At 38.9% G+C, this 12993-nt stretch overlaps 1 protein-coding gene across 1 annotated transcript in view; it reads right to left on the reverse strand.

Moving 5' to 3' along the window:
- The window catches only part of CCDC81 (coiled-coil domain containing 81), a 37805-nt gene that overhangs the window by 9357 nt on the left and 15455 nt on the right, over nt 1-12993 (reverse strand). The window contains exons 6-13 of the mRNA XM_042906650.1: nt 10466-10590; nt 8447-8570; nt 5402-5495; nt 4649-4795; nt 3637-3741; nt 3323-3495; nt 2001-2079; nt 1564-1784 (exon numbers count right to left, since the gene is read on the reverse strand). Coding sequence (XP_042762584.1) covers nt 1564-1784; nt 2001-2079; nt 3323-3495; nt 3637-3741; nt 4649-4795; nt 5402-5495; nt 8447-8570; nt 10466-10590 — 1068 coding nt within the window. The remainder of the gene's footprint in view (nt 1-1563; nt 1785-2000; nt 2080-3322; nt 3496-3636; nt 3742-4648; nt 4796-5401; nt 5496-8446; nt 8571-10465; nt 10591-12993) is intronic.

Here is a 12993-nt window from a genome sequence, read left to right on the forward strand (position 1 = left end):
GAGGTAGGGCAGGTATATTATCCTTATGTTTCATGTGAGGAAAAGAGGGCCCAAAGAACCCTGTGTGTGTGCGATTTGGCCCAGGTCATGGAGCTTGGAAGTGGACAGAGTTTAACATCACTCATCATCAGAGAAATGCAAATCAAAACCACAATGAGCTATCACTCTATACCAGTTAGAATGGCTAAAACCAAAATGACAACAAACAACAGGTGCTGGTGAGGATGTGGAGACAAAGGAACCCTTGTGCAGTGCACTGTTGGTGGGAATACAAACTGGTGCAGCCACTATGGAAAACAGTATGGAGCTTCCTCAAAGAGTTAAAAATAGAACTACCACAGGATCCAGTAATTCCACCTTTGGGTATTCACCCAAAGAAAATGAAAACGCTATTCAAAAATATATATGCACCCCTAAATTTATTGCAGCATCATTTATAATAACCAATATGTGGATGCATCCAAGCATCCACCAATAGATGAATGCATAAGAAAAATGTGGTGTATATATATACACACACACATACACACACACCGTGAAATATTACACTGCCATAAAAAAGGATGAGATTGTGTCATTTGAGATGACATGAATGGACCCAAGGAGTTTTATGCTAAGTGAAATAACAAGTCAGACTGAGAAAGACAAATACCATATGATTCTACTCATGAGTGGAATCTAAAAAAAAAAAAAAAAAATGAATAAACAAACAAAAAAGCAGAATCAGCTCTATAAATACAGAGAACAAACTGAAGGTTGCCAGAGGGAAGGGGTGGGGGGATGATCAGGCAAAATGGGTGAAGGTGAGTGGGAGACACAGCCTTCCAGTTATGGAATGGTAAGTCATGGGAATAAAAGGCAGAGCATAAGGAATACAGTCAGTGATATTGTACTAGCAATGTAACGGGACAAATGGTAGCTACACCTGTGGTCAGCATAATGTATAAACTCATCAAATCAAAAAAGAAAAGAAGGAAAGGAAAGAAGGGAAAGGGAAGGAAAAGAAAAGGAAAAGAAAGAAACTGGGTGTTTGATGCTTGAATTTAAAGGTATTTGCATTGATAAGGCATAAAGTCCTCCTCTGCCTACGTTGCCACCTTCACCATCCCTCACCAGCCGTCATCAGTGCAGCTTACTACATGAACAGTTCTTAGGAGGAAGAGGGTTTATTGGAGAAACGACCCAAGTTTCATGTCTGTGTCTAGTTGAGAAAAATAGCTGCTTTGTGGCTCACATTGTATTTCCAACAACTGGACAACTCTTTTAAGAAGTTGTACTGTAAAGGGAAGGAAAAATATGGAAAGGTAACTGGTGAGAGGGGTGGATCGAGACTGGTTGGTTGGGTTGTTGTTTTTTTTAATCAATAACCTTTCTTCATTGAGTGAATTGTGAGGACGAAACAAGATGAAGTTTGAAGGATAATATTTGTACATAGTAACTCCTCAATGTGTTCACTATTATTATTGTTTCTGTGCTGTTGTAGGAGAAGGAGAGAAAGAGAAGGGGAATGTGGAGAGGGGAGCAGGAGAGGAGGAGGAGGAAGAAAGACCTGGGGTCCCTTACTCTTTTTGTGTCCTCTGAAGCATCTGCAAATCCTGCTTTTGGCCCACCAGGTGCTGCAGGATGGTTCTCCTTTGCTGGCTAGCAGCCATCTCCATCTGGTGCTTCATGTATTTCTGGTCTCGCTTTCGCTTTTGCACCATTATTTCACTCTCATCCTTAGCAAAGATGGGTTCACAAGACTCTGGCTCAAACGTGGACATGTACATGGATTTGTTCTTTATCTGAAACAGGGACACATATAATACAGATCAGAATGATACCAGGCAATAAACCTTACGCACAACAGTGTAGCATAGTAAAATACCAGTCCCTTAGAGGCAGGAACAAGGGCTGCAAAAACCACCAAATGGGTAACACACAAGGCTACAGTTTTTATACGTATTTTTAGAATGCTACTGCAGAACTGCATAACTTTGAAATAACAGTTGTCCCCTTACCTGTGCATCCAAAGCTCTCTTATAACACTGGGCGTCTTCCATCTTATCTCTGATGTATTTGTCTCTCTGTGCAGCAAGTCTAGCAATTAAAGATAAGAGGAGGCGGGGGCGACGTTCGTTATTGTCTTTAGTAATACAGATTAACATCACTAAAATGTATTTAATAAGTATCAATAGGAGTGAGAGCCTGGTAAATAAAAAGTGGCATTTCTTTCTAGGAGCTTCCATTTTAAGAAAGAAAGGAGTAATTCAAATGCATAGGCTAGTGGACAATGTGTTGAATAGAGGACAGACAGGACAAGTGTAAGCAGAGGAATGACCATTTTGTCCAAATTCACTACCACTAAGACAGGTCCTTCTTCACCCTCCCACCACCCCCCCCCACCACCCACCCCCCAACCCCTGTGCTTTAAAAAACTGTGACAGGAAAGCAGGAAGTGTCTATTTCTTCTACAAAACGATTCACCATAAGACTCCTTTTTAAGAAAGTGATATTTCCTATTATAAATTATGATTCTGTTATATGCAACCTAGAGGGAACCCATATGATCTATAAAGCGAGTATAATGGAACATAAACATTTTGTAGAAAAATAATTTTTAAGTCCCAAAAGCTAGCTTATTATTTGTTTTAGGAGTCTCTCTCACACTACAGTAGCCTCTTTAATTTCTCTCCTGACCTCAGTAGTAGAAGTGTGACTCGCGCTTAGGCAGGTTTGAACTCTGACCCTATCCCAGACCTCAGATGATCTGAACAATACCAATCAGATTCTCTTTCCTGAATATTCAGAATTGAGACTAACATTCATCCAGGTTTGAGCTGGAATAAAGATGATGTCTACCAAGGAGCTATGGGGGTGAGCAGAGGGAAGGATTCTTTACATGACTTTTTAGTCCTTGATTCTAGTCCTCTTAGATCCCCTCTCCCCCACATTCCTGTCCCCGGGTTCCCCTGTGAGATACCGGTACTGACATTAAACCCCAGCTTTGACTTGAGATTGACTGGGAATAGCTGGGAATAGTGCTTGTTCAAGACAAGTCCCCTCTTTCATCTACCAGTATTAGTGATCACAAAACAATACAAAATGATTCTCTATAATCAGTTATAGATTGGTATCACTATAATGATAATTATAATAATGACAGCTTTTTTCATTTTTCTAATGAAATGTTATGCTGTGGTACTGGCTGCCAGCTGGGTTGGTTGGCTCAGTTGGTTATAGTTGCGCTAATGAAACTACCAATGCTGATTGAATCCCACATGGAAATAAGCTTCACGTGAAAATTCTGAACCCGTTTTTAGAGCCTGTCAACCAGACTCACTCCTCTGTGAGATGCTTTTGTTCTAGGCGGTCCAGCAGCTCTCTGTTTTGTCTTTGTTTTATTTGCTTTTCCCGTCTGTTATCCATTTGTTTCAGGAGACTTTGGGAATATTCTTCTTGTTTAAAAGCATTAATCTCAGAACTGAGTGGCCGTTTATCAAATAGGAAAGATTTCTGGAATGAAGGAGAAGCAGTCATTTACTTTAAAATACCAAAAAGCAACAAAGAATAAAGGTAGTAATTGAGAAAACTAAAATCCATGATTAACTTACAGTATTTGCAGGTATTAGCAACAGAAATTTTGAAAAGACTCACACAAAATTCAGGTTTCTCCTTCTTGTGGATTCTTATAGCTTCAGCAACTCCAAGATTATAGGCAGCATTTTTTTGATTCTGTACTCTATTAGCCAGATTTCTCATCTTTGAAAACAAACAAACAAAAAATTACGTACTGAAAATACAGCCCTTAAAAATTTAATTCTAGGGGCGCCTGGGTGGCTCTGTTGATTGAGCATCTGACTCCGGCTCAGGTCGTGATCTCGCGGTCTGTGAGTTCAAACCCCACATTGGGCTCTGTGCCGACAGCTCAGAGACTGGAGTCTGTTTCAGATTCTGTGTCTCCCTCTCTCTCTGACCCTCCCCTCTTCATGCTCTGTCTCTCTCTGTCTCAAAAAAATAAATAAACATTAAAAAAAAATAATTCTATTACATTATAATAATCCAACCGAGGTAGAAACTCGCCTTTTGGAGGCAATGGTACTTTCTATAAAGCTTCATAGGTTTATAAAAGTGGGTTGGGGAAGGTTTTTTTTCTTTTTTCCTGTTTTGTGGCTTTAGGCAGCACCTCTGTGGGGATCGTAAGAGGGAATGGAAGATTTCTTAAGTGGTTACCTGGTATCACAAATGCAGGAAAGAGCAGTATGGTCGACTATGGGAGACCACAGAAATCTGGACAGTGCAAATATGTAGGTACCATCCTCTCTTTGCTTGCTTGAGATAGGCCATAGATTTGAAGGGGAAAGCCTTGGTTATGTTGTATTAGAAATCACAAATAAAACCATATAAATCCAGGAGTTCCACCTTTAAAACTAAGTCCTTGGGGGTTGGGGAGAGGGAGAAATCAGTGGCAGGTACAAACATTCAGCTGCTTGGACATTCATCCCAGTGTTGCTCACTATTATGAAAACTTGGACACAACCCAAGTTTTAGTCCAACAATAAGGAAATGATTAAATACGTTACAGTACAGACATATGACGGGGCATTTAACGTGGCCCTTTAAAATCATGTTCCTACGGTCCCATTCTTCAGTCGGAGTGTTGAACTACCTGGTGTTTCTGGAGCTCCTCTTGATCCTTCATCATTTGATACTGCCGAATGTGTTGCTCATTTTCTCTCTCCCACCTCTTCCTCTCGCTGCTGTGGTGCGGTGGCAAATTGCGCAGCGCTCGTTGCAGACACACATAACACAATTCCTACAATACCGAGTTTGAAGACAAACTGAGTTTTTTGCCTTTTACTTGTTTTCCTTCACATTCCCTTCACAAGCTTTCCAGAGACTGAGTATGTCAAGCAACATACTCTATAAACGAATGTATTGATGGCAATTAGAAACATGAGTCTTGCAAAGTGGGCTCCACAAATATCCAAGAGGATTTACTGAACTCTCATTTGATCAAAAGTATTTATAGCAGGTGGGCCTGGGTGGTTCAGTCAGTTAAGTATCTGACTTTGGCTCAGGTCATGATCTCTCATGGTTTGCAAGTTCGAGTCCTGCGTTGGGTGAGCCCCACTTCTCTCTCTCTCTCCACCCCCCCCCCCCGCCCTTGCTCACTGCACCCTCTCTTTACCTCAAAAAAGAAATGTATTTGTAGCAAGTGAAAATTAGAAAGAGATATACCAACCCTACTTGTGTTAACCCTAGTAGATTTTAACTAATAGATATGTTTATTGGAGTCTAATTTGGGGTCCTGAGTATTTGAACCATATCCATACATTGAAAAAAAAAAGCAATTCCCATAACTCTTACTGAGAAACAGAAGTCAGAAACAGAAAGAGAACTTTGTTTGAAGACACTGTACCTGTCCTGCTTTAGTATGATCCTGGCAACCAGTGGCTGGAGAAATTTTATGCTTCATTTTATTGTAATCTTTCAAATAATGTGGAGATGATAAGCTATAAAAACAGTGCAACATGAATTAATGTTTAAAAGTCTGACATGAGCTATGATAATTTGGGAAGCAAGCACAAATATAAGGGAAAGAAAAATAATCTTAGCGATCTTTCTAGAGGATCTATATGTATTGAGGTTAAGAATCCATGGTTTGTGTCAAATAAACTGGGGTTTGAATCCCAGCTTTTTTGCTTACAAGTTGACTGGCATTAGGCAACCTGGGTCATCTTGCAAAAAATCTCAGTTACCAATGCTATGAAATGGGTATAAAATGTATTCATTCTACAAAATGTATTGTGCTTATTATATGCACTGTTTTAGGCATGGGAGATGCAGTAAAGAACAAAATATACAAAAAAAATAAGAAAAAGAAATCCTTGTCCTTATGGAATTAACATTCTGATAAGAACTGACAGCCAGCTGATAAACAAGTAAGTCAATTCAATAGTATATGTGATTGGGTGGCTCAGTCAGTTGAGCATCTGACTCTTGATTTCGGCTCAAGTTATAGTCTCAGGGTTGTGGGATTGAGCCCCACATCAGGCTCTGCTCTGAGTATTGGAGTCTGCTTGTGATTCTCTCCCTATCTCTCTGCCTCTCCCCCGCTCACACACACACTCTCTCTCTCAAAATAATAAACTTATTTAAAAAATAGAATGTGTGAAGGTGATAAATGCCCTACAATGCTGGAGGGATGGAGTATTGAACCATAAAACAGAACGCCCATGTAAGATGTACCAAGAAGGTGATATTTCAGTAAATAGCTGAAAGAAGGAGGGGTTAATAATAATCAAATATCTGATGCAAAAAGCATTCCAGGCAGAGTGAATGAGTACAAAGTCCTTGAGGTGGGAGTGTACCTGTGCTCAAAGTAGCCAGAGAAAGATGAGATAGCAGACAGAAAGTAGGAGAGAGATCAGAGACCAAACAGGCTCTTGGAGGCCATGGCAAGGGCTCTGGCTTTTACCCTGGGTAAGAATGGAATCCATTGGAGGGTACAATGTCCAGTATTAACAAAACTATGGAGAAGACAGCAGTCCCTCATATTTCTGCTACTGGGAAGATAATTTGATATAACCTTCCTGAGAATAATTGGTAGCATGTATCAAAGGCATGAAAAATGGGCTCATCTCTTACCTCTAAAATTTTACCTTAAAGTTTTTATTCTATAGAATATTCAGGTGCATGCAGAGAATTATGTGTAGCTATATTGTCACAGTATGGTTTATAATATTAAAAAACTAAAAATAATCTAAATATCCAAAAGGAGATGAGTTAAACAAAAGGTTTAATTAATGAAATGATGTGCAATTATTTGTTCATGTTCTGGACATTCAAAGCCATGGGAAAATGTTAACCACTTATTGTTGAGTATAACAAAGTTTCATATGATATGATCTCAGTTGTACTTAAAATGTGTGTATATGTTTCAAATATAAATATATGTATAATGGGTGATTTTTTTGTATCTATTCCTTTCCCATTTTTCAAAATTTCTGTGATACACATTACACACACACACACACACACACACACACACACAAAACCAACCATTTTTTGGTCAACATCTATAGGAAGCCTCCACCAATAAGCCCTAACAATTAATTACTCCCTCCTCCTTGCAGCTCCTCTACTTTCTTTTGTTGTCTTTACCATTTGTACTACTTCTTTAGTGTCAGTCTCCCTAAGTGACTGTTTATATGTCTTTTATATGTCTTACAGCTCTGTATCTTTGGTGTCTAAAGTAATGCCCAGCATACTGTGGTGCTCAGTGTCTGTTGGATTGAACTAAATTCCAAAGTACAAGACATTTAATTCACAATTATCTTTCATAACCATGAGATTATTCAAAACAAGCATGCCCAGGGTTTTGAACATGACTTTAGTACCACAGAGTGCATAAATCACACATATGATAGCTGATACATTGTGACACATTAACAAATTCAAATTTGCTAGCCCAGTGCAGTGTAAATAATCAATGCTCAATAGATAACTTGAGTATGGTTGACTAATTTGAGGTTTTAAAAAGTGTCCTACTTGGGGTGCCTGGGTGGCTCAGTCTGAGCATCTGACTCTTGATTTCAGCTCAGGTCATGATCTCACAGTTCCTGAGATCAAGCCCTGCTTGGGATTCTGTCTCCCTCTCTCTCTGCCCCTACCCCACTTGCTCTCTATCTCTCAAAAATTAGTAAAAGATAAACTTTAAAAAAAAGTGTGTTAATAAAAAAGAAAAAAAAGAAAATAGAAATCTTTTGAGGTGCCTGGGTGGCTCAGTCAGTTAAGCATCTGACTCTTGATCTTGGCTCAGGTTATGATCTCATGGTTTGTGAGTTCAAGCCCCACATCAGGCTCTGCACTGACAGTGTGGAGCCTGCTTGGAATTCTCTCTCTCCTCTCTCTGACTCTCCTTTGCTTGCTCTCTCTCTCTCTCTCTCTCTCTCTCTCAAAATAAACAAGTAAACTTAAAAAAAATGAAAATAGAAATCTTTTGACATAACATTGTTAGAAGACATGACCATAATGAATTGTAATACATTCATTCATTCAAAGAATGTTTATTGAATGCCAGCCATGTTTAGCAAAACTGCTTTCCAATTTGATCCAAATAATGAAACTATGTTATATCATAATATCCAAGCACTCAGAAAACAAGGGAAATTTTCCCAAATCCACAAGAGAGTTAGATGTTCTCTCCCCTGTGCTATTTTGTTTCCACCTCTGTCATAGTGTTTATCCCACTGAGTCATAATTTATCACTCTATGTATGCCTGGCTTTCCCACTAGATTATGAGCCCTGACTGAATCTATTATCCCAATCACCTAACAGGTAGAATGTACTCAAGGATACAGAATGAAGGAATGAATAAACACTAATTTAAATTCCCTGCATCAAGATATAACTCAAAAATATATTTAGTAACAGACACCAGATAAAATACCAATGCATTACCTTTCGCGGTTCACACTCTTACCACCACTAACATTCTGCTCCACCATGTTTGGAAAGCTGATGTTTGTCACTTTGAAAGGAGAGAGAGCATGTTTTTCTCGAAGTTTCTTGTGTGTTATGATCTCTGTAAAATGAATGAAACCAATTTTCCTTTCAACTTTAAATAGGTGGTTTTGTACTTAACTAATTTTTAAAACTCGTTATTTTACCCGGGAAAATTTATATATAAGATACATTTCTTATCTTAAATTATTGTCCCTTGCCCTAGTGTGATTCAAACAAATATTTTTTTGTATATTTATTACGTGCAAGACACTGGCTAGTCACTTTAGAAAATACAAGAGGCAAGTCTTTGCCCTTCAAGATCTTTCAAAAGATATACAGAAAGTTCTCAACTTAATAATGGTTTGACTTATGATTTGTGACTTTGGCTTTTGATGGTGTAAAGTGATGTGCATGCAGTACAAACTGCACTTTGAATTTTGAATTGTGATCTTTCCCTGGACTAGTGATATGTGACACAACATTCCCTTGGGGATGCTGGGCGGCCCAGCAAGCTGCAGCAGGCAGCCAGCCACAGTTAGGAGAGTAAACAAGTGATACACTTCCAGCTATTCTGTACCCATGCAACCAGTCTGTTTTTCACTTCCAGGAGTCAATAAGTTACATAAGATATTCAATACTTTATTATAAAATAGGCTTTGTGTTAGGTGATTTTGTCCAGCTATAGGCTAATGTAGGCTAGATGACACATTTCAGACGGGCTAGCTATAATGTTCAGTAGGTTAGATATATTAAACACATTGTCAGCTTATGATAGTTTCAACTTGTAATGGGTTAACCTGAACATAACCCCATCGTTAAATTGGGGAAGATCTATAGTTGTAGAGAAAAATAAGATATAGACAAAAACCCCAAGAGCTCTCATCGTGGAGGTCTTATTACGTGCCTACAATGCTAAGTCGCTTTGCATACATTGCATAAATAGCAACTCAGGACAATGATGAAAAACGTCTACATTCCAATTGATGGTGCTATCTTTAAGGGTCTGCCATGTTTAGAGATGAAAGAAGACACTTCAGAATCCAGTGATGAGAGAAGTGTTCATGGAGTAAGTGCGATGTAAAAATGATGCTAAGAGGTAAGTAGGATTGGGCTAGACTGTAAGAAAAGGAAGGACATTCTAGGCAAGAGAAAAAGAATGAACAAAAACATGAAGTCAGGGAAGGACAAGATGTGTTAGAAGGACATAAATAGACAATTTTGCTCAGAGAAGGAATCTATAGGAAACAGTGACAGATGAGGTTACAGACACAAAAGCATGTGAATATTAGGCTAACAGTTTACATGTAATCCTGTAGGCCACATGTTGCAAAAACAATATCCACAAGCCAATGTTTACCCACTGACATGGGTTTTTTTTTGGCTCCATCAGCATTTTTTGTTTCAATGTCAATTAGTGTGTTGCCTACAAAGCAATAATCTCCTAAAGGAAGTTTCCAAAGGGTGGCATGGCAACCCCTAAGGATCCCTAGGATCCTTTCTAAAAGTCTTTGAAGTCCTGGGATTTTCTTCATATGCTTCAACCAACACAAACATATCATAACAGATTAAATGAAGACACAGATATGAAAATCCAGCCACCTTATATTAAGCCAAGTATCAAAGATGCAAAACTTCCATTCTCCATTTTTCATAAAAATTATTATTTATGCTAACATGTCACCCTATCATGTTAAATGCACCCCACTTCATGCATTTACATTATCTGACTGGACCCTGTAGGCATATGAATTTTGACCTCTTTAAGTAATGGGGAACCAGCAAAGAGATCATAGTCTAAAAGCCTGAGAGTCAAAAAGTGGTTAAGATGAGATACAAGATTCCAGGAATAGAAGATATATGTTAGAAACAAGAATACAGTAATTATTCATGATTCTAACTTTATTTAGTTTGAGCATAGAAGTCACTAAGCAATATGGCTGGGCTACCATCAATATGGTAGCAATATTGGCCTACCTCTGACGCCTTCTTTGCTTGGATGGTCTTTTAATTTGCACTCCTCTTGTCCATTCATTTCATTTTCATCTTCCTCTACAATGGTCTCCATAGGTGGTTTTTTGTCCAACTTCTTGATCTCAATCCTAGAAACAAGCCACGATGTTTACTGCACTGGGCCTGAACAGGTGAATGTGTGAACTCTCAATCCTTAGAAGCAACCCAGCTAGCTATCTGGTTCTGAAATACACCCACTTCTCTCAAGGGGGCAAGTGCTTTGATTTACTGAGGCTCTCTTTCAGGCTAAGTTTGGGAGCCAACCAAGACCTTCCCTCTCAGTACTGAGGCCTCAAAAGCAGCTCTTATCAAGATAAATTGAGGGATTTAAGCTTTGGGTTTGGTCTCAGTTTGAACCCGGCTGTCTTTTCTAGTTCTGTAACCAGATGCATAGAGGTGACAGTGAAAGGTGGCTGTTGGATGACTTAAAGGCAAAGATTCACAGCCTGGTAGGCAGAGACCAAAATATGCCCAGAAATAACCACTCCTCCCCTCCTTCTTTCTCCTCCCCACAGCTCCATCCTTTCCCCAGGCAAAAGTGAGGGACTTGCAAAAGCACAATGGGGGAATGGATGTGTTCAGCTGGTGTATGTAGTTGTAGGTTTTCTGTGGTCTCAAGTATGGAGTGCTGCATTAGAGGTGTAAGCAGGAGAGAGGGCAGTGGGGGAGGAGTGGTACTTCCAGTAAATTCAGGGACCAAACTTCACATGAATAAAACATCTACAACTATTTTGAGTATTTGAGTTCTCCGGTCCATCTCTAGGCTCTCTAGTTAACAGGAGCTTCCATCTCTGTTCTTGACCCATTGCAATTATTTCCCTCCTGGAATGCTTCAGCCAAAATATGTCCAAGGGGGCAGCCAAATTTGCCTTCCAAAATACAATCACAATAAAATTATTTTGAATCCATTGATTTATTTTTAATGAGTAAGGCAACATGGTACAATGGAAAGAATAGTGGAACAGTCAGGAGCCGTGGTTTTATTTCTAGCTTGGCCACTCAGTTGTTTGTCCATTTCATCCACAATATTAAGGGTCTAGACTAACTAATCTCTAATGTTTATTCTGACCCTCACACTGATTTTGAGGTATGTCATACAGTCCTTCCTAGAGGGGGTTGTTCCAAACCAACTAACACAGGAGGATGTCACAGATTTAAAAACCATGAGAAAATAATACTCTGGGAAGCTGGTTGTTATTCCCCAAACTTCCTCCACCTGAAAAGCGTAATAGTTAATGGCATAGCAATTAAGATTAAGAACATGATTAAGGGTACACAATGAGTGAGTGACAGCTAAACTGGGGGAAAAAAAACCAAGTCTCCTGACTCCTATTCCAGTGCTCTTTTTAAAAAAATTTTTTAAATGTTTATTTATTTTTGAGAGAGAGAGACAGACCATGAGTAGGGCAAGGGCAGAGAGAGAGGCAGACACAGAATCCAAAGCAGGCTCCAGGTTCCATGCTGTCAGCACAGAGCCCGATGCAGGGCTCAAACCCACAAACCACGAGATCATGACCTGAGCCAAAGTTGGACACTCAACTGACTGAGCCACCCAGGCGCCCCCTATTCCAGTGTTCTTAATACTGCACCATGTTGTTTCACTTATTAAAAGAAAAAAAAATTAAAATTACAATTTTGCACCTCTATAAAATGGATAAAATTAAATACACATCTAAAATAGCTAAAGTGAAAATTAAGTGCAATAATATTGAGAAAGTGCTTAATAGCATCTGACATCTACAGTAGTAAGTATTCCATAGATGACAATTATTATTATTATTATTATCATCAGTATCATTATTATAATCATTGTCAGCAGCCACCAGTAAAACCCACTGCACTCTTGGGATAAAGTTGTTCCTTTATTCTACCTTATCTCTCTAACCACTTGAGTGGTAAGAATCAGAGCTCAGACAGGTGAGCTAGACTGCAGAAAGAGAAAGCTAGTTCAGAGGAAATGATGGAAGGTAGAGGAAAGCCCAGAAGATGAGAAGAATTGCACTAATATTGCAGGGACTAAAATTGATGGGAGGTAGTATCAGAGTTTCTAGGGAGCTAAGAGTAGTTTTAAAAATGAATAGTCTAGATGGACCTAGAGGGTATAATGTTAAATTAAATAAGCCAGACAGACAAAGATAAACACCATATCATTTCACTCATATGTGGAACTTAAGAAACAAGACAAATAACAAAAGAAAAGAAGAGTCAAACAAAAAAGCAGATTCTTAAATACAGAGAACAAACTGGTGGTTTCCAGAGGGGAGGTGGGTGAAGGGTGGGTGAAATAAAGGGGATTAAGAGTACATTTATCATGATAAGTATCAAGTAATGTATAGAGTTGTTGAATTATCATAAATAAAAATAGTCTAACTGGCCATTGCTTTCTAACTTAACTACGGAAAGTGTATGCAACAAATCCTTCTTTGCTGGAACACTGAAAGAGAGAGAACACTAAAAGGAGCATGAGCCAGAAAAGATGAGAAACACTACCC

The sequence above is a fragment of the Panthera leo genome, chromosome D1 (genome assembly GCF_018350215.1).
Source record: "Panthera leo isolate Ple1 chromosome D1, P.leo_Ple1_pat1.1, whole genome shotgun sequence".
In the NCBI taxonomy this organism is placed as follows: domain Eukaryota; kingdom Metazoa; phylum Chordata; class Mammalia; order Carnivora; family Felidae; genus Panthera; species Panthera leo.